Below are 21,447 nucleotides of genomic sequence, written 5' to 3'. Positions count from 1 at the left end.
ACGTGGAAAATATCAATATTCACTGTATAACCAGCTGTTAAGGTCTTCCTGTGAATTTCACCCATGAAATCCCAGTGGCGTGGATTTAAGTGTCACAAAATTTGACAGGCTACAATATTTTCCATATACACATTTTATCCCGAGATTGTAATGTTCATGTACTTAAAGGGACATTTCACTTTCAAACATGTTTGGGGTCATTTTAACTTCTACTCAGGCGTTTGTGTGCCCCCCAGACAGCTTTTAAGTTGCTTAATACAGTATTTAGATATTTGACATTCATTTTATCAGACCCCCTTCACATACAAACCCATTGTAACTTCAAACTCCATTTTAGGCATGATAGATTCATCGAAAACACCCATCCTTGGATCTGGTGACTCACTGCCCTCTTAATCTGTGAGGGTTCATATTTTTTCGATTACTTTTTTCATTAATTTTATTTTTTGTTTTAAAAAATATTTATAAAAAGTGAATGAAAACAGTAATTGAAAAAGTTTGATGTTACAATGTGTTTGTATAGGAAGGGGGCGTGTCTGATAAAATGAATATCAAATATCTAAACACTGAATCAAGCAACTTAAAAACTGTCTGGGGTGCTCACATAAGCCTGAGTAGACCCTTTAATGAAATCCTCACAGTGGATACTCCAAGTTGTTAAAGATGCAGACAGCTGCAGCTGTTTTCCATTGTTCACGCTTGTTACAGAGGTGTCCTCTATATCGGCACCTCCTAAGCATCCATACTTGGATGATAAACGAAACGGCTATGCTCTAGGGTCGTCCTTATATGGCGAACGTGTAGGATGACATCATGACAATGATACCTACCGGCCATATAAGGTTGAGTTGAGGCAGGGAAGATCAGATCAGAAATATTCCAGTTCAGTAACCATTTAAGTAACTAAGAAAGAGTGAAGGCCTTACGAACCATTTACTCTTCTACCTGATTTCATCTTACCGGCCCCAATCACTAGGGCTCCACGAGAGATATCGTTCTAATCGACGGCGCTCAGGGCAACCTGCTACCAGATTCACAAACAAATCTAGAACCAACCGTTACAGGGTCTTCCTGTGCATTTAAGACATCAGATCTCTGTGTCATCAATTTAAAAGTAAACAGAACAAGTTTTTATGGTAGTGGTGTATCTACAGTGGTATAAAAAGTACTCAATTGTTTTACTTAAAGGCCAACTAGGTAGCTTTTCAGATCTGTGTGTACACACACACACACACACACACACACACACACCCCTCCCCTCTGACAGGTATCACAGTGATTGGTGTCTTTTTTTTCTTTTTGCTTAATTTTTATCCCTCGATTTGTAACCCTTTTTTTCACCCGGTGCCAGTTTGCTAAGTGATCCTGGGCACTACACTCCCCCACCAGCCTAGGGAGGCCAGGGCCGAGTGATTGCTGTCTTTGATGCATTCATTGATTAGAGAGAGCACTTACGAGCACAGAACGAGTTTGACACTTTTATGGTCCAATCAATCAATTGGCCTCAGAGCTCCGGCTGATTTTTTACATTTTCAAACAGCCAAAGTGTTTATAAGGCTGAAGTGGTTAATACTATGTTTTGTAATAATAATCAAAATCTACAAAGTAACTATAGTAACTAAAGATTACAAATAACTGTAGTGGAATAAAAAAAGATTAAACAACAGATTTTGTCCAAACATCACTCAAATACATAGTCATGTGATCAACATGGATGTGTCCAATGTTCCATATTCCATCCTGATTGGCTCAAATTGGCTTCCAAAGTTTGCAGGATTGGTTCGTCTTGAACAAAATGCCTCAAATCATGAACGCAGCATGCAATTTCCGTGAAATTTTGCACGCACAATCCCACTAAGCCGAGGAAGAAATGCCACTTGAAAAAAATCAAATCAGCCTCATGGCTGAACAGGCCTAGTCACGTTTTTACCTGCACCGGTCTGCGTGAAACTTCGTACTCACACTCCTTAGAGGCCAAGGAAAAACCCTGGCTCTGCATTTTTAACGTTTGCCTTTTAGAGCGCCACCAGGAGGCTGACTTTTGTAAAACATTTTTTTTATATTACTCCAAAAATCACACAAATCAGTACACAGTTTCTCTATAGTCATGTGATCAACACAAATGTGTCCGATATTTCCTATTCCATCCTAAATGGCTAACATAAGCTTCCTAAGTTTGCAGGATACGTCCGTTTTGAACAAAATACCTCAAATCATGAACGCAGCGTGCGATTTCCGTGACATTTTGCACTCACATTCCCACTAGGCCGAGGAAGAAATTCCACCCTTTTCACATTGGCCTGTTATAGCGCCACCAGCAGGTCTAATTTAGCAAAACAGTTTTAGGAACAAAATGCCTCAAATCATGAATGCAGTGTCCGATTCTGTCCTGAGAAGAAATGGCACCATTTTCATTGGCCTATTAAAGCGCCACCAGGAGGCCAAAATAATAACCTACCTGACCTGGTGGAGACCTGTGCTCCGAGGAGAACTTATCCTAGTTTTTGCCCTGCTTTTGTTATTTTAGTGCAATTTTTTTTTTCAAACCCTGTAGCATTTCCAAAAATGTAAATTGTGTTATAAATAAAATGTATTATTATTATCATTACTGGTTATCTATCACAACTGTTGAAACAAAGTAATGAAAGGCTAAAATATCTTCCACGTAATAAATTATGTTCTAAAAGATGAAGACAGCTAGCTGCAGCTGTTTGTATTGTTCACCCTATTAGTACATTGGCACCATCTAAAAGTCAAGAACTCTATAACTCTGCTCCACGACACATTGTGTTGTTCGCCTCGCCTCTATCCTTGAGGACAAAGATAACACTGTGAAATAGCTTTTGGATTCCTTCTACTGACCATGAAGCATACCTGAACGTGCTCTCTCCTTTCAAAGTCTGAATTGCCATGTGACTAAATAGGCCACACACACTAATAAGGCTTCAACTTAAGTCATTATAAGGTCTACTATAATTATAGAAACAAAATAAACATTCATTATTAGTGCTGTAGATGGAATATGTTGACATCCATCCATGCATAAGCATAAGTGTCTGTATTCACTTAACATAGAAATAACCTTTGAGCTGTTTATAAGGTGCTGAACCAAAGGTTTTCACCTTTGTGAAAACAATGTGACTCTGTGTCAAGGGTTGATGTCACTAGTTGTGCATCAGGGAAAGTGTGAAGCTGTCTCCACAAGGTGATAATTCGGGTCGCAGACAATATAGTGTTACCTCCAACATGACCTTACCATTTATCAGCAGAAAGCTTTTCTACTCTGGGTAAGTGCTAACGTGCCCCTTCAACCTTAGATTCTTCTGCGGAACATACCAGTCCCCCGCTCAAGGGTTCCAAGAGTTCATCTATCTTGAGTTGGTATACTGCAGAGTTCATTTGAGTCTTCTCTGTGACGTACTTGAACAGACTTGAACAGACTCACCTGCCATCCTTTGTCTAAGCTAGCTGACAGAACCCATGCAGCAAACCACTTGTCATGTGGTTATAGTATATATGAACTTTGGAGATGTTCATTCCTTGTAAAAAAGTCTATCTTTATATTTTATTATATTAAATTATTGTTTGTCTTTAAATGTCTCGATGAATTGAATACACAGGTCCTTAATGGAAACAAGCCCTTATCAAGGCTTATCTGGGTCAACCTCAAGCTTATCTGGGTCAATTCTTTTGAATAAATCTGTGCCACCTTGCCTTGTTTTTGCAAACTGTTGATAAAGTATTCAAAAGTGTATTAAGAACTCTATAGATAAGATGCATTTCATTCATTTTATACCGTTGGGCCAAATGATAAAGCATGTTGAGTGTGACAAGGAGTAAGTCAGATGTCTTTCAAGAGTAGTTATACATAGATACATTGCACGGTAGTACATCACTGAAGGTGTAAGGCTGTCTACAGGGTGATAATTTGCATTAGACATTGCTGGAGAAAGGGTTATATCCAATAAGACCTTTGCATTGCTGTCTTGTCTAACCTCGAGTGTCTGGTTAGCTTTCAGCGCTGAGCATTCCAACCGACGTTAGGTGTCCGACTCCCAGCTGTCAGGCGGTCTGGAGTATGTAAGAGGATTCATTTGACTCGTGCCTTAAGTGCTGACAATATAGACGGTGTCCTTTCCTCCTGATTGATTGATTGGATACTTTATTAGTCAGAAATGTAAACAGCACGTGGTACAGAAAGACATTAAAGGGATAGTTCACCCAAAAAAATTTTTTTTTTCCTATTGATTAGTCACCCCATGTAGACTTGAATTCAGGGATATTTTGGGGTTTTGTCACATTCCTAAACCAATAATTTGATGACCAGTGGACTGGTAGGCAGCAGTTCCGGTAGGAGACACAAAGGAGACTCTTTGTGTCTCTTACCGGAACCGCTGCCGGTCATCAAATCATTGGCTTAGGAATGCTACAAAAACAAAAAAATATATTCATGAATTCAAGTCTCCATGGGGTGTCTAATCGACAGAAAAAAAGTCATTTTGGGGGTGAACTATCCCTTAAAAACTAAAAGGATAACACAAAGACGTCTTGGGGACTTGTTTCCATTGTGGTCCTATGTATTCAATTCATCAACATAGCATACAAAATAAAAACAATCCACGTCATCAACAAATACAAACACTATTATGGTACAAAAGAGATGGGAAAAATACATGTATATCCCCTTTTGGTCTCCTGATAATTGTTTGTTTTTTCTTGGCCAATTTAGAATAAAACCAGTGTTACGCATCGTTTAAGGGACGGTGTCAGGGCATTCCACATTTTGGTGGCAGAGCAGTAGATTGAGAACTTCTCCATGTCTGTTCCAAGTGTGATATCACCCTTTGTTTCTATGTCGTTGATTCGGTCTGATCTTCTATATTTCAGCATCCTCAATCCTCATCTCGGCCCCTTAATAGGCTCTATTCACAGCAGCCATATTATGAAGACATTCACAGGTGTTACCAATGATACTAATGAAGGCTCTGTTCCATTCTGGTCAAACAGAGCCAGGGTGCTGATATTGTGCATGTTGGCTCACTGGAAACACTCTGCTAGACCAGTGGGTCTACAGTTGGGGCCCAGGGACCCTCATGGGCTTCCAAATGGCCCCTTACAGGTGTGTAACTCTGAGAGTGTACGGGTCCATTTGGTTCCATTTGTACACTCTCAGTGTTATGGGTGTCGTGGAAACCACTGTGCTCGACTAAATGGAACAGAGCCTTCATTAGTATCATTGGTAACACCTGTGAAGGAAGTGATAATATTGCTGCTGTGCAGAGCCTATCCAGTAGTTTCCCCCGCAGTCACAGATTGCGTCCACATCACAACACTTATAGCAATAATGCTCTTTTTACATTTTAACTTAAATGCTGCCATCCAAATTAAACATGTAAACATGTAAGATTCCATTTTTGCATTCAAAGAGTCTGTGCTTATTTAAATTCTTAACGTCATGATCATGTTTTTTTGCAATCTGAAAGTACACAATGACAGAACACTGAAAAGACACTAGCATGTAGCCCTGAGGGGCTCCGCTCAACCATGTGGGGTTTAAGTAATTCGTTCTCAAAGTGGGTTCTGGGGACCCCCAGGGGTCCTTGGGGAAGTTCAAGGGGGTCCCCAGCTAAATGTATTAATATGGCATCACAATAATTCTTACCACTTTCACCTTTCAGACTTTGGCTATTAAATAGCAGATCTACAAGCTCATCGCGCAGCACCGAGTGCCGCGTTATAAGCTTGTAGACCAGCTATTTTTGAAAAATCGTGAAAATATGTGCAAAACTTAATCAAAGCCCTGTTTGATGGTCATTGTCAGACGACTCACAAGACCCTTTGAACCCACGAAATGTTTCTGCAACAGTGGCGTTTGTACCATTTGCGGCGCCGCCCTGTGGGTGGAAGGGGAATTCCCCCTCGGCTCTCTGTTGTTTTGAGGCCCCTCAATGTGTGACGCTACGTAGATTGGACGCTACGTTCATAATTTATGACATTTTTGTGTTAATCATTACAGTCGATACTGTGTTCTAAAAGATGAAGACAGCTAGCAGCAGCTGTTTGTATTGTTCACCCTATTAGTACATTGGCACCATCTAAAAGTCAAGAACTCTATAACTCTGCTCCACGACACATTGTGTTGGTGAAGGCAGTGCCATTGTTCGCCTCGCCTCTATCCTTGAGGACAAAGATAACACTGTGAAATAGCTTTTGGATTCCTTCTACTGACCATGAAGCATACCTGAACGTGCTCTCTCCTTTCAAAGTCTGAATTGCCATGTGACTAAATAGGCCACACACACTAATAAGGCTTCAACTTAAATCATTATAAGGTCTACTTTAATTATAGAAACAAAATAAATGTTCATTATTAGTGCTGTAGATGGAATATGTTGACATCCATCCATGCATAAGCATAAGTGTCTGTATTCACTTAACATAGAAATAACCTTTGAGCTGTTTATAAGGTGCTGAACCAAAGGTTTTCACCTTTGTGAAAACAATGTGACTCTGTGTCAAGGGTCGATGTCACTAGTTGTGCATCAGGGAAAGTGTGAGGCTGTCTCCACAAGGTGATAATTCGGGTCGCAGACAATATAGTGTTACCTCCAACATGACCTTATACCATTTATCAGCAGAAAGCTTTTCTACTCTGGGTAAGTGCTAACGTGCCCCTTCAACCTTAGATTCTTCTGCGGAACATACCAGTCCCCCGCTCAAGGGTTCCAAGAGTTCATCTATCTTGAGTTGGTATACTGCAGGGTTCATTTGAGTCTTCTCTGTGACGTACTTGAACAAATGGAACCTCAACAGACTCACCTGCCATACCTTGTCTATGCTAGCTGACAGAACCCATGCAGGAAACCACTTGTCATGTGGTCTCTGATCTCACTATATGAACTTGGGAGGTATGTATTCCTGTGTAAAAAGCCCATCACCGGAAATGACCCCCCGACTGTTTGTTGTACTTATCTTTCTTTCATACGATGTGTTTTTTGGCATATTATTGTTTGTGTATTCAATTCATCGAGACGTTTAAAGACAAACAATAATATCTTAATGGATCTTAATGGAAACTAGCCCTGAGGGCCTATCTGGGTCATCCTTTTAGCATTCTTTTGTACAAACCACTTGAACTCCAGCATCCCTAATCTTTTGGTAACATTCACCAAAAATAGCCGATCTACAACGCTCACGTGTCACTTTGTGACGCGCTTGTAGATCGGCTATTTTTGGTGAATGAACCATGACAGTAAAAGCACAATTTAAGGACTTTTACGACCTTTTTAATACCTCTAAAAAGGGGGGGGGTGGAAAAAAGACCATTACGACATCAAAAGTAATGAAACTATACTATAAAAACTGGTCAAATGAAAGAAGAAAGAGGCACACATTGTGAGAATAGCCGATATACAAGCTCAGGACGCCTCGCATTGTCACAAAATGTAATGCCTCAACTCCCCAGTTCAAATATATTCATTTTGCGGGGTCACGGCCTGAAAGGGTTGAGAACCACTGGGCTAAATCAGAGCCATATAAGGAGAGTTGCGTCACCTATCCGTTCACTTCATCGGGCCAGGTCTTCTACAGCATTGTTTCTCAAAGTGGGGTCCGGGGACCCCCAGGGGTACTTGAGGGGGTTCCACGGGGTACCCGGCAATATGTGTTAATATAGCATCACAATAATTATGACCTTTTATACTTTGGCTATTCAAAAATAGCAGATATACAAGCTCATAGCGCGGCACCGAGTGCCGCGCTATGAGCTTGTAGATCTGCTATTTTAGAAAAATCGTGAAAATCTGTGCAAACCTTTGAATATATATATATATTTTTAAGCAAACATTTGTTGCTCAAATCTTTGCTTCTGGGGGTCCCTGGAACAACATATTTGAGATGGGGGTCCGCGGCCAGATACATATCATTTTGGGGGTCCTTGACATGAAAAGGTTTGAGAACCACTATACAGAGCCTTCTATTGGCGAATAGTGACAAAGCCCTGAACCGGAAGTCTACGGAATGCACTGGAGTCTATGAGCGTTTCTTGTCACTATTTCCTGTTTACACGAACCACGTGACCGGCGCTGTTTCTGCCCCCTCATTGACGTAACCCTCCGATACAAGGCTCTGGGCCAAATGATAAAGCATGTTGAGTGTGACAAGGAGTAGCCTAAGTCAGATGTCTTTCAAGAGTAGTTATACATAGATACAATGCACGGTAGTACATCACTGAAGGTGTAAGGCTGTCTACAGGGTGATAATTTGCATTAGACATTGCTGGAGAAAGGGTTATATCCAATAAGACCTTTGCATTGCTGTCTTGTCTAACCTCGAGTGTCTGGTTAGCTTTCAGCGCTGAGCATTCCAACCGACGTTAGGTGTCCGACTCTCAGCTGTCGTTGCTGTCTGGAGTATGTAAGAGGATTCATTTGACGCGTGCCTTAAGTGCTGACAATATGGACGGTGTCCTTTCCTCCTGATTGATTGATTGATTGAATACTTTGTTGGTCAGAAATGTAAACGGCACGTGGTACAGTAAGACATTAACTCTTTGCCTGCCAGAGTAATAGTGCAATAGTGTGCCACTGCTGCCAGCGAAAAACGAGCGATTTTACTGTACCTTTGAAAACATCATGGAATATTCTCCGTGACCTCCGTCCTCACGGAGATCGGCTCATTACATGCATGGGGGTGTCGTATATTATACAGTAGGAAAAAACTAAAAAATATCCATGAATTCAAGTCTCCATGGGATGACTAATGGGATGAAGCAGGGACCCCCACCATATATTGGATTCATGTTAAATGTATGTTTTCAGACATTTAACCACTTAAACCCTCAATACTTGGTATTTGGTCTGCTCATCTCTCCCTGTGTACACCAAACCTCTTTGCCGAAAATGGACGATCTACAAGCTCTCTGCGACACGTTGTGAGCTTATAGATCGTCTATTTTTTGCTAATGTTCCCCCCAGAATAGGAATGCGAGGGTTAATGTTTGGTTTATGTGAAAATAAAACATAAGGTCCCTAAGGCTCACAATGCGTTGCAACGCATTGTGAGCCTATTTTCAAATGGCCAAAATGTAAAGGGTTGAAGTGATTAATGTATGTTTTGTAATAATATAATAATAATATATATAATAATATATATACAAATAATAATTTGTAAAAATCTACAAAGTAACTAAGGTTTTCAAATAATTGTAATTGTAAAAGTACAAAATTTGCCTCTGAGATGTAATGGAGTAGAAGTAAAAGTACTGGAAATTGGAAATACTCCAGTAAAGTAAAAAATACCCCAAAACATTACTTAAAGTACAGTACTTGAGTACATCTACTTAATTACTTAACACCACTGTCTGCAAGGTGATACATTGGGCCGCGGCCAGTCGGAGAGATAGTGTTACTGAACCTCCAACAAGACCTTGACATTTATTTCGACGTAACGCTAACTTAGACCTTTGACATTGGATTCCTCTGCGGAACATTTGTATCGGCCCCTGCCAAGGCTTCCAGGAGTCAGCTGTCTTGAGTTATTACTGCGAGGTTCTTCCCTGACGCATGTTAACAAAGTGACTCACTTGTTGCAGTGCTGTAAAGTAACCAAGTACATGTACTCAAGTACAATCTTGAGGCCTGAATTTTTCATACTTTTACTTCTACTACACTGCACCTCAGAGGCAAATTTTATACTTTTTCCCGACAACAATTATTTGAAAAGTTAAGTTACTAGTTACTTTGTAGATTTTGATTAGTATTACAAAACATACATTAACCACTTCAGTCCTACTTACATTTCGGCCATTTTCAAAAGATTTTAATACATTTTATACATTTGAAAACCTGTGAAATGGGACATACTTTTGGTACTTAAAGTAACAAAAGTATGTCCCATTTCACAGGTTTTCACATTTTGATACCAATACTTTTTGTACTTTTACTCAAGTACATTTTGAATTCCGACTTTTACTTGCAGTATTGATACTTTTACTTAAGTAAAGAAAGTAGTACTTTTCCCACAACTGCTCACTTGCCATCCTTTGTTTAAGCTGACAGGAACCCCCGTGTCATGCTCAAACTTTCCCTCTACACCAAACCTCTTTGCCGAAAATAGCCGATCTACAAGCTTTCACAGCGTGGGGAGTTGTGTGAGCTCGTAGTGGCTAACGTTCTGGGGGAAGCAAGGGTTCAAGGGGTTCATGTAAAAGAAAAAGAACCAAAAAAAGTTCCTTTCACACAAAGATTTGGCGCCCCCCACTGTAGGAACTCTGAGGACCCCCTAGGGGTCCCGGACCCCCTGTTGAAGACCCCTGATGGAACGGTTTACCGAAGATTGTCAAACATTGTAAAAATGTAAAAATGTAAAACAGTTCAAGCAGATTATTCTGGAGAAATACAGACTTTATACAGGATTTATGCAATGGTAACTATATAGCCTACAGTAATAATACTAATCATATAGGGCATGTTAGGAGTGTTATCTATTTGGTGTAATATGATAATTTATGTAATAACTAATCAATTAATGGATTGAGGGGTATGATGTCATTGTCGGTATGAGTAAGTGTTTATATATCTACAGATATGAATGTGTGAATATGTATATATACTCTAGGTTTATGTGACATATGGTGGCTGTAACTGAGGAATATTCTTGAATGATCGTTCACTACCATCATTGTAACTGTTCTCTGTGAAACAGAATGACGTGTATGAAGGATATTGTATTATTCTATTCTATTTAAATGTATAAATAACCCTTGAGCTTCAGCCTATAGACCCCTTAACAGACGACGTCACACTGATAAGAACCAGTATGCGTGTAACCAGTATGCGTGTAACCAGTATGCGAGCAATGAAACCCTTTCTATCAGGTCTCGCTAGGACGCGCCTCACCAGCCAACACACAAGAGGGGGTTGGGGTGTGCTGAAACCAGCGCACCCCAAAACAACATGTTGAGAATTGATTGCGTGAAACAATCACCTGTGCGTCCAGTGACTCCAGTCTCAATGTTGGTAAACAAATAATTGGTCTATTGCTTTGCCATCAACCAAATGTTTTGTGATACTGTTGATGAGGATTGAAATAAACAATCTAATCTAAATGTAAAAAAATATATATGATTTAACTTTTTGCAGACTGGCAAACTGGCAATAAATCAATCAATCAATTAATTAATACGAAAATTAATTAATACGAAAGATACGAAATCTGGGCGTAAACAGATTAGTGAATCAGGCCCAATGTGTTGCTGCAGGCAAACACCACCACACTACGCCAGTGGCTGATGACTGCTGCTATAGAAGGAAATGATGGGTAAAAATAGCATTTATTGTTTAGTTATGCAAACACAGGGTAAAGTTATACATTATGCCTTGAACGGAAACCTTTTGTAAGCTGTTTGAGTCACTGTGGTGCACAATGAAAACATCAATCAATCCTCTTCAATCAACTTTTATTTATTACCCTAAAAATGTATATCTGACCAGGTGTCTAAAATGAAGCACTTCACATTTTGTACTTGAGTAAAAGTATCAATACCACAATGAAGAAATACTCTGTTACAAGTAAAACGTCTGGTAATCAAAATGTACTTGAGTAAAAGTATCGTCATCAAAATATACGCATAATGTTCCACGTTCCAAGTTTTTCAAATGTATAGGCCTAAAAATCCATTTGAAAATAGCAGATTTGCAACCTCACAACACGGCACTAAGCGACGCGTTACTTGCGAGCTTGTAGATCGGCTATTTTCAAATAGCCAAGTGGTTAATGTATGTTTTGTAATAATAATAATAATAATAATAATACAATTATTATTTTGTTTTCCTTTGAGGCCGGATGCAGACTGTCCAACGGGCCGGTCCTGGCCCCTGGGCCGTATGTTGACCCGGGTGGTCTAGTCGGAGTCACTGCTGCACGAACTGCTGGAGGACTACACACACTCACACACACACACACACACACACACACACACACACACACACACACACACACACACACACACACACACACACACACACACACACACACACACACACACACACACACACACACACACACACCATTGTTAATTTTGTCAACTAAAACCATTACGGAAAATGTTGGTCGAGCATGAATCAGCATGGTTCAGCATGAATTCATGTATTAAGTAACTTTGCTTAACTAATGATTAACTGATGATGTTAATTAATGATGAATTACATGGAATTAATGCTTAATTAATGCTTAATTAACACTTAATTAGAGCTTACATCATGTATTAAGTAACTTTGCTTACCTAATGATTAACTAATGATGTTAATTAATGATGAATTACAAGGAATTCATGATTAATTAATGCTTAATTAACGCTATAAATAATGTATTAAGTATTCATAAATGAGGCGTTAATTACGGGTACCCTATGAGCAAGTGTTACCACTGAAACTATGGACAATTTTGTCAACACATAAAAGCTAGAATGTCAGGGAGGGACTAGTCTAGTGGAGAAGAGATCCAGTAAATCTAAGACAAGTAATTTTATGATTGGTTGCGTGTGGGCGTCACGCTCTGGAAGGCTCTATGCACAGCAGCCATATTATCACTTCCTTCCCAGGTGTTACCAATGATACTAATGAAGGCTCTGTTCCATTTAGTCTAGCACAGTGGTTTCCACAACCCCCATAACTCTGAGAGTGTACAAATGGAACCAAATGGACCCTTACGGGTCCATTTGGTTCCATTTGTACACTCTCAGAGTTACACACCTGTAAGGGGCCATTTGGAAGCCCATGAGGGTCCCTGGACCCCAACTGTAGACCCCCTGGTGTAACAGAGTGTTTCCAGTGGGCCAACATGCAACAATATCAGTAACCCTGACTCTGTTTGACCAGAATGGAACAGAGCCTTCATTAGTATCATTGGTAACACCTGTGAATGTCTTCATAATATGGCTGCTGTGAATAGAGCCTATAGCCACTCTGAGCGTGTAGATCTCGCAGATCTTGTAGTATAAATCAGCCATCACGGCCTGTCAACATATTAGTCTACTAAATCAACTGTAGATTTAGTCGACAAAAATCTTATGATGTTTAGTCAACTAAAACATTTCAGATGACTGAGATATGACTAAAACTAAATGGAATTGTATTCAAATGACTGACTAAAACTAAATGGAAATGTAATAAAAAACTAAAACTAATTCAAAATGTTCTGTCAAAACCAGTGGTGGAAAAATAACTCAAATGTTTTACTTAAGTAAAAGTATCAATACTGCAATGTAGAAGTAGGCTACTCTGTTACAAGTAAAAGTACGGAATTCTAAAAATAAAAAAGTACAAAAGTATTGGTATCAAAATGTACTTAAAGTATCAAAACTAAAAGTACTAAAATGTTTGAAAATAGCAGATCTACAAGCTCACAACGCGTCGCGATGCAACGCATTGTGAGCTTGTAGATCGGCTTTTTTCAAATAGCCTAGGTATAAAATAGGGCTGAAGTGGTTAATGTATGTTTTATAATGTAATCATTTATATCTGTAAAGTAACTAGTAACTGAAGCCTTCAAATAATTGTAGTGGAGTAAAAGTATAATATTTGCCTCTGAGATGTAGTGGAGTAGAAGTAAAAGTATAGACAATTGGAAATACTCCAGTAAAGTAAAAGTACCTCAAAATTGTGCTTTAAGTAGCAGTACTTGAGTAAATGTAATTAGTTACTTTACACCACTGCTGTCAACAAACAAATAAACAAAGTGAAACGTCAGTTCACTCAAAAAGGGGAGAATAAATGCAGTTCCTAAGAAAACCATGTGGGGGCGACATTGGACAGTCAAATATAGATTCATCAACTGTATGGAAGCTGTTACTGTATTATGTAATTATTCCATTCCATCTGTTTCATGTCCTTGTTGTATGCTCTGATGCATTTGAGCCCATACATGATCTGGGGCGCCATTCACTGCTTTTGTTAAGAAGACAAAAAAGTGTTCGTTCTTCGTCAAGATTTGTACACTTTTTTGTGAATAGGCTCTATATTGGACACAAAATGGGCCTCTTCCTTCCTTACTTCACAGCCAATTATAATATAGTTGGCCTTCATTAGTATAGCCTTCATTAGTATATTATACTAATGAAGGCTCTGTTCCATTTAGTGTAACTTATTGGTTCTCAAACTATTTTTTTATTTTAAGGACACCCAATAACTCTGAAGAGTGTACAAATGGAACCAAATGGAGCCTTACGGGTCCATTTGGTTCCATGTGTACATTATTTCATTTAACTACGAGGGTTCCTGGACCACACTTTGAGACCCGCTGGTGTAGCAGAGTGTTTTCAATGAGCTAACATGCACAATATCAGCACCCTGACACGTTTTGACGAGCCTTCATTAGTAACATTGATAACACCTGTGAAGGAAGTAAAGAAGAGGCCCAATTTCTTTACAATATGGCTGCTGTGCATAGGGCAAATTTCTGGCTTTATGGCAACAGCCTTCTTCCTGTATACAAATGTTGATTCTGTACCATGTATTGTTTTGTATTATTATTATTGGGTAGGAACAAGCAATGCTGTCCCTACCCAATGCCTGATGTCTTTCTAGGAAAAGATGCTTGTTTGATGCTCTTCTGTAAAAAAAACTCTGATGTCCTATACAAATACCACATGTTAAGTTGTGTTATTGGGGACAGATTTAGACAATTAAAGCTACAAAGCTTTAAGTCAGGGGTCTTCAATTTTTTTCAGGCCTTAAGGACCCCTTAACTGAGAGCGATGAAGCAGGGACTTAAAAACAGGTCATGTACTAACCCAATATTGACACATTTCTATTTTAAGTTTTAGATTTCAAAATGCGCTCTCAAACGGCCCAAACGGGCACACAGGCTGAGACATGAGTGACAGGTGTCACTCATAACCACGGACACGCCCAATTATTACATTTGGCGCTGTGCTTCTCCTGTGCTTAGCATGTTTTTTTTTGTTTTTTTTGCTTTATCTTTGGTCTGAACAAGGCTGAATCCTTCCTGATACAGATTCCAATACCCATAACTTGCATATCAGTCGATACCGAGTACCGATCCGATACCAGTGTGTAATAAAAAAGAAAATCAAGGACAGTGCATGGTTCTCAAAGTGGGGTCCAGGGACCCTCAGGGTTCCGTGAGGGGGTTCCAAATGGACCCTTACAGGTCTGTAACTCTTCACTGTCAGAGTTATGGGATCCTTGAAATTAAAAACGTTTGAGGACCACTGATCCAGGAATAAATGCAATATTTAAAAAAAATAATAATAATAGTTAAAGTGCAGCTCCAAGTTAGTCAAAATAATTATTGTAATGATAAATTGTACAGTAAAGAACATAAAACATTAGTGCAACGTCAATTCAAAATATTATATAGTCATTGAAATAGCATCATGTGATAAAGTACACGCATGGTATCGGAATGGCATAGACTGTCATACTGCCCGATACCGATAGCAGCATTTTAGGCAATATCGTCAGCTTTTCTGATACTGGTATCTGGTATCGGAACAACTCTTTCTGAAGAAGAATAAGGGACTCTTACCCCACGGCTGTGCTTTCCTTTCTTGTGGCACTTGCCATGCTTATGGCCGTGTTTATGCCTATGCCCGTGCCCATGTCCGTGCCCATGTCCATGTCCGTGCCCATGGCCACGGCCACGCCCACGGCCGCGGCCATGCCCGTGGCCATTCCCATGGCCGTGCCCATGGCCGTGCCCCCCACATGGTGGTGGGCCGTAGGGCTGAGGTGGGGGTCCGTACCCGCCGTGGCCGTACCCTGGTCCACATGCTGGAGGAGCACAGGGCTGAGGGGGGCAGCCCGGGGGGCCGTAACCCCCTGGCTGGTTGGGGTACCCCCCTGGGTTAGGGTACCCACCTGGGTTGGGGTACCCCCCTGGGTTGGAGTACCCCCCTGGGCTGGGGTACCCCCCTGGGTTAGGGTACCCCCCTGGGTTGGGGTACCCCCCTGGGTTGGAGTACCCCCCTGGGCTGGGGTACCCCCCTGGGTTGGGGTACCCCCCTGGGTTAGGGCAACCCCCCGCGTTAGGGTACCCCCCTGGATAGATCCCCTGCTGGTTTGGGTTGGGGTACCCTCCTCCACCCCCTCCTCCACCAGGATACTGGTTCCCTGAGGAGAGATTAACCCATAATGCATCAAACTGTAATGCTATTATCACTGAACTCCTAAACAAAAGGTTCGGAAACTTTATTTTGGATGATTTTTTTTTCTTTTTCCTCCATTATTGTATTTTATATCATAGGGAAGCTGCGATTAGTCACCTTTACAACGAGGTACAACTTGCAAGGATCGTGCATTTGTGGAATAGGCAAACCGTGTGGGAAGCCCCCCAAAACAATTGCCAAAATCCACCCAGTTGCCATATTGCACGGGCCTTATCCTGAAGGGTGGCATGTTGATGCTTGGACCATAAACACAAACTCAACAAAGTTGCAGACCCATGCTCAGGTGTCAGTCACACTGGCACACACCTGCCAGCACGTGTAGCTCAAAACAAGAGTGAATACCAACAGAAGAATATTGCAGGGTATTTTGGCACATTTTTTTTTGGGGGGGGGGGGGGGCTACCCACGCTTAGCTGTGTTGCTCATTCCACGAATGTGCGATACTTACAAGTTGTACCTCGTTGCAAAGGTTTTTAATTTATATCCCACAATGTTGTAACCCATTTTTCACCCAGTGCCAATTGCCTAAGCTTGTAATCCTCTGTGAGGCGACAGCGCTACTGACTGTGCCGCCACCGTGCCCCCGAAGTGGTATTATTGAAGGGGAGAAATAATCGACCGAAACAAAGTTTCCGAACCTTTTTTTTTAATTAGTTTATTATTAGGCTACTGTTACTGTTTCACTGTTTCAAGGATTTATTATTTGATCATAAAACCCTTTGTGAATTACCTTGATAAATAAAATACACAGATAAATAAATCAGATCAATGTAAGATATTGAATTACCTTGGTTGTGACCGAACATGTTTTAATCTTCTCAATACAGATCCTGAAAAGCATGAAGAAAAAAATAAATGTCTATAAGTCTTTAAGATACCGGTATACCGCTTTAAATTAACACACCTACACCCCGCACGCACGCACGCACGCACGCACGCACGCACGCACACACACACACACACACACACACACACACGTCTGGTTGGACCAGTTGGACAGCAGACAGATCACCATGGTTATTCATGTAAACACCTCAACTGATCCGGTCTGATTGGAATGAATGCTCACTCTGGTTGAGTATTCTCCTGTGATATTCAGATCAACAGGAACATATCGGCATGTATACGTTGTATTCTATCTTTTCTCTGTGATTGGTTGGTCTCAGGTAATAATATTGAGATTAAATGGTGTGAGGAATGTTGTAAATGAGGATTACACTTTTATTTACAGGGTCTTTGATTGATTAATTATTGTGTGTGTGTGTGTGTGTGTGTGTGTGTGTGTGTGTGTGTGTGTGTGTGTGTGTGTGTGTGTGTGTGTGTGTGTGTGTGTGTGTGTGTGTGTGTGTGTGTGTGTGTGTGTGTGTGTGTGTGTGTGTGTGTGTGTGTGTGTGTGTGTGTGTGTTGAGCCAGTCCGTGTGTCATGTGACCGGTCATGCTTGTTCCTCTTGCAAAACCTGGCAACTACAGTAATAAGCAGATACGCATTCCTCTTTGTGTTAAAAAAAACACATCGTATCACGCACACACACACACACACACACACGCACACACATACGTTGGATAATTGACCTATACTTCTAGCTTGTAGAGCTGCTATTTAAAAAAAATACATCTTGAAAAAAATGAAAGTAATTTGGAATACTTTTTAAACATTTTCACAACACATATCTTGTATGGGGGTCCCTGGTACAACATGTTTTCAGATGGGGGTCCGCAGACACATACATAATAGTTTGGGGGTCCCTGACATGAAAAAAATAAGTTTTGGAGCCACAAGTTTTAAGGCTCAAAAGGGTCTTGCACCCCAATCCATGACTGCTCTAGGAACCTATAGGGGTGATCAGGGGGCTTTCACTGACCCAGACCCCTGAACTCTGGAACAACCAGATTTTGTTCCGTCACAGGGGTCTCTACAGCTCTTTAGTATACAGAATATAAATACATTTTCAGGTAGGTGACAACATTTGAGCCAATCAGGAGAGAGCACTGAAAATGCTGAAAATGTTCTGTTTAATAAAGAGCTGGAGAGACATGGGAGACTCATTTTACTGAACAAACACTCTATAGCAATGAGTACTATGAGACTATAGAGCTATTTAACACTTATTTTAACCAAAGTAAATCACTTACCCTACCTTTAAGTGTTAAGCTTTTTTTGTTTTTGCCGCTCCCTATTTTTCTTTTCTTTTTTTCTCTGAAAGAACGCCTCGTCTTTGAAATGCCGTACAGGAGATGACTCAATGTTATCTCCTATGGAAATAAACACACACATACCTCCAGATGAGTCACTCTACCATATCTTTTATATCAGTGCTTCTCAACCTTTTCAGGCCACAACCGCCCCAAAAGAATCATATTTGAACAGGGGACCCCCCACCCTTGCCAAGCACTTAGAATTGGAAAATAGCCGATCTACAAGCTCACAACGCCTCGATCAGCTATGTTCAAAATGTTTGCCTCTTATATTATTTGGCCATTGCTCGACCAGTTTTTTTTGTATAGTTTGTTGATTACTTTTGATGCCATAATGATCAGTTTTTCATTTCCTTTCTTAGGTATTCAAAGTCCTTAGTAAAGTCCCCAGATGACCCCCTCAAAAATCTTTGGGGGACCCCCCTGGGGGTCCCGAGCCACATGTTGAGAACCGCTGTTTCGAACCACATGTTCCTCTGTCCTCCCTCTCTCTCTATGTGATTATCTCCTTTTGTTCTGTGGTCTTTCTACATTCTCTCTGTTGGGCGTTTTCTTTGTACCTTTTGAGGATTCTTGTGCATGCAGCACTTTGTAAGTCCTCTTAAAAAGACAACAGCGGTACAGTATATATAAATAAATCAAGTTATTATTATTGGCTATTATTTAATCCCAAGCAGACAGTGCAAGTCAGTGGAAGGAGGAAAAAAGAACAGACCATAAGACTATTATAAAAAGAAAATGATCTGACATGACCATCTATAAGTACAGTACTTACTACTGTAGATATTAATGAATGTAAATAAGAGGATATTCCACTGTGACAAACTCTTCTTGATTCTCAACCTTTTCAGGCTGTGACCCCCCCAAAATATTCATATTTGAACTGGGGACCCCCACCCTGACAAGCACTTGTAAGAGTTTTGGCATTCCATTTAGCTTACACCGAAGGAAAGCACCTGGAAGACATTTATCCTTTCAGCTAATCTTTAGCAAGCCTGTGGCATGCACACACTTACACCATGTTTGTATTCAGTGTTGCCAGCAGGTAATGTGAGTGAAATAAGCAACCGAGAAAGAAGCGACTAGGCCACATGAGCACTTTAAACGCGCACATTGGCTATTTGAAAATAGCCGATCTACAAGCTCACAATGCGTCGCGATGCGACACGTTGCGAGCTTGTAGATCTGCTATTATCAAAAAAATATTGTGAAAAAGTTGAACCGTTTGAAAAACGTGTTAATCATTTTAACAACACAAATCTCGTATGGGAGTCCCTGGCACATTTTCACATGTAAAGACACATATAAGGGGTCCTTTACATGAAAATGTTTAAGAAACAACACTTTAGAAACAAGCCCAAAAATTACCAATATTGACAAGCGACTTTACAAAAAAACAAGCCCAACGTCGCTTATAAAAAGCAGACATGGCAACACTGTACTGCGGTCGAATGGAAAACATAATGGTCACTGCTGGGTGGAAACCTTGTATGTCCAAAACTGTTCCTTGTTATCTTTTTTTTTTTTTTTTTAACATCGTCACATCATCACGACACGTTAGCTGAGCTTGAAGATCGACTTTACTTTTGTGCGACGCTCTTGTATGATGAAGTAGGGCGTTAATGGGGGGACATAAAGTTTAAATATGGAGATAAGAGGTTTCGCCTGACAGCGATGATAAAACACATCAGGACTGTGAGAAGGAATGCACTGTGATGTTGTTCTGTGTGAGCTTGAATCCAGAAATGACATGTTATGGTATTTAAGGTATAAAGTAACTCTTTTTAAGTACAGTTTTGAGGTATTTGTACTTTATTGGAGCATTACCAATTTTCAGTACTTTTTCTTCTACTCCACTACATCTCAGAGGCAAATATTGTACTTTTACTCCATTACAATTATTTGAACACTTTAGTTACCAATTACTTTGCAGATGTAAATTATTATACAAAACATACATTTACCACTTTAGCCCTATTTTATACCTAGGCTATTTGAAAATAGCCAATATGCAAGCTCACAACGTGTTTTTTATTCTGGACTTTTACTTTTTCCACCACTGCTAATAACACACAGAACTAACAGAGTCATGTTATGTAATAATAATAACATAACTAAACAGAGTCATGCATCTCAAACAGAATATAGAGGAGAACTTACGCAGTGTTTGTAGATCAGAGACGGCAGCAGTCAGCTGCAACAGTTTCTCTAAGGACCGACCTTTAATGTGTGACCACGCCCCTTCTACTTTAGCTCCATCCCTCCACCTGCATGCCCCTGCCCCTTCTATAGCTCCACCCCCTGCCTATTTACACCTGCGCAACATTGCCCCGCCTTCATCCCAACCTGCAGTGGTGGAAAGTAACTAAGTACATGCACTCAAGTACTGTACTTTTCTTTTTCGCTTTACTTGAGTATTTCCATTTTTTTATGCTTTATACCTCTACTCCATTACATCTCAGAGGCAAATGTTGTACTTTTAACTACACTACAATCATTTGACAGCTTTAGTTACCAGTTACTTTGCAGATATTTCATATACTTCAGCAATGTGAAAACCTGAAATGGGACTTTCTGCATAATGAGTACTTTTGCTTTTGGTAGTTCAATTACATTTTGATGCCAATACGTTTGTACTTTTACTCTCAAGTAAAATGTGAATACGGAACCTTTACTTGTAACAGAGTATTTCTATGCGATATTGGTACTTTTACTTCAGTTGAAAAATGTGAGCACTTCTTCCACCACTGCCAACCGGTCACTCATTCATGCCTTCGTCTCAACCTGTCAATAGGCTCTATGCACAGCAGCCATATTGGAAAGAAATTGGGCCTCTTCTTACTTCCTTCACAGGTGTTACCAATGATACTAATGAAGGCTCTGTTCCATTCTGGTCAGGGTGCTGATATCGTGCATGTTGGCTCACTAGAAACACTCCATTTTGGTTCCCAAATGGCCCCTTATGGTGGGTGTGCAACTCTGAGAGTGTACTAATGGAACCAAATGGACCCGTAAGGGTCCATTTGGTTCCATTAGTACACTCAGAGTTATGGGGGTACTTG

General features: G+C 40.4%; 1 protein-coding gene across 3 annotated transcripts in view; it reads right to left on the bottom strand.

The window, feature by feature from the left end:
• LOC311038331 (uncharacterized protein) overlaps nt 1-20,608 on the bottom strand; it is a 55,524-nt gene extending 34,916 nt beyond the window's left edge. The window contains exons 1-5 of one of the 3 annotated variants that reach the window (XM_084047787.1): nt 20,546-20,578; nt 18,328-18,442; nt 16,977-17,019; nt 15,550-16,133; nt 11,442-11,938 (exon numbers count right to left, since the gene is read on the bottom strand). In XM_084047787.1, coding sequence (XP_083903913.1) covers nt 11,903-11,938; nt 15,550-16,133; nt 16,977-16,995 — 639 coding nt within the window. In that variant the 5' untranslated portion in view covers nt 16,996-17,019; nt 18,328-18,442; nt 20,546-20,578 and the 3' untranslated portion in view covers nt 11,442-11,902. Of the gene's footprint in view, nt 1-11,441; nt 11,939-15,549; nt 16,134-16,976; nt 17,020-18,327; nt 18,443-20,545 lie in introns of those variants that run through there. The other 2 variants (XR_014600048.1, XM_084047786.1) reach the window with 2 other exon arrangements.
• Nucleotides 20,609-21,447: the final 839 nt, after the last annotated feature.

The sequence above is a fragment of the Gymnoscopelus microlampas genome, assembly GCF_963454915.1.
Source record: "Gymnoscopelus microlampas genome assembly, chromosome: 21".
Taxonomy (NCBI): Eukaryota; Metazoa; Chordata; class Actinopteri; order Myctophiformes; family Myctophidae; genus Gymnoscopelus; species Gymnoscopelus microlampas.
Note: the sequence above shows the minus strand (reverse complement) of the source record. Positions and strands in the feature narration are given on the sequence as shown.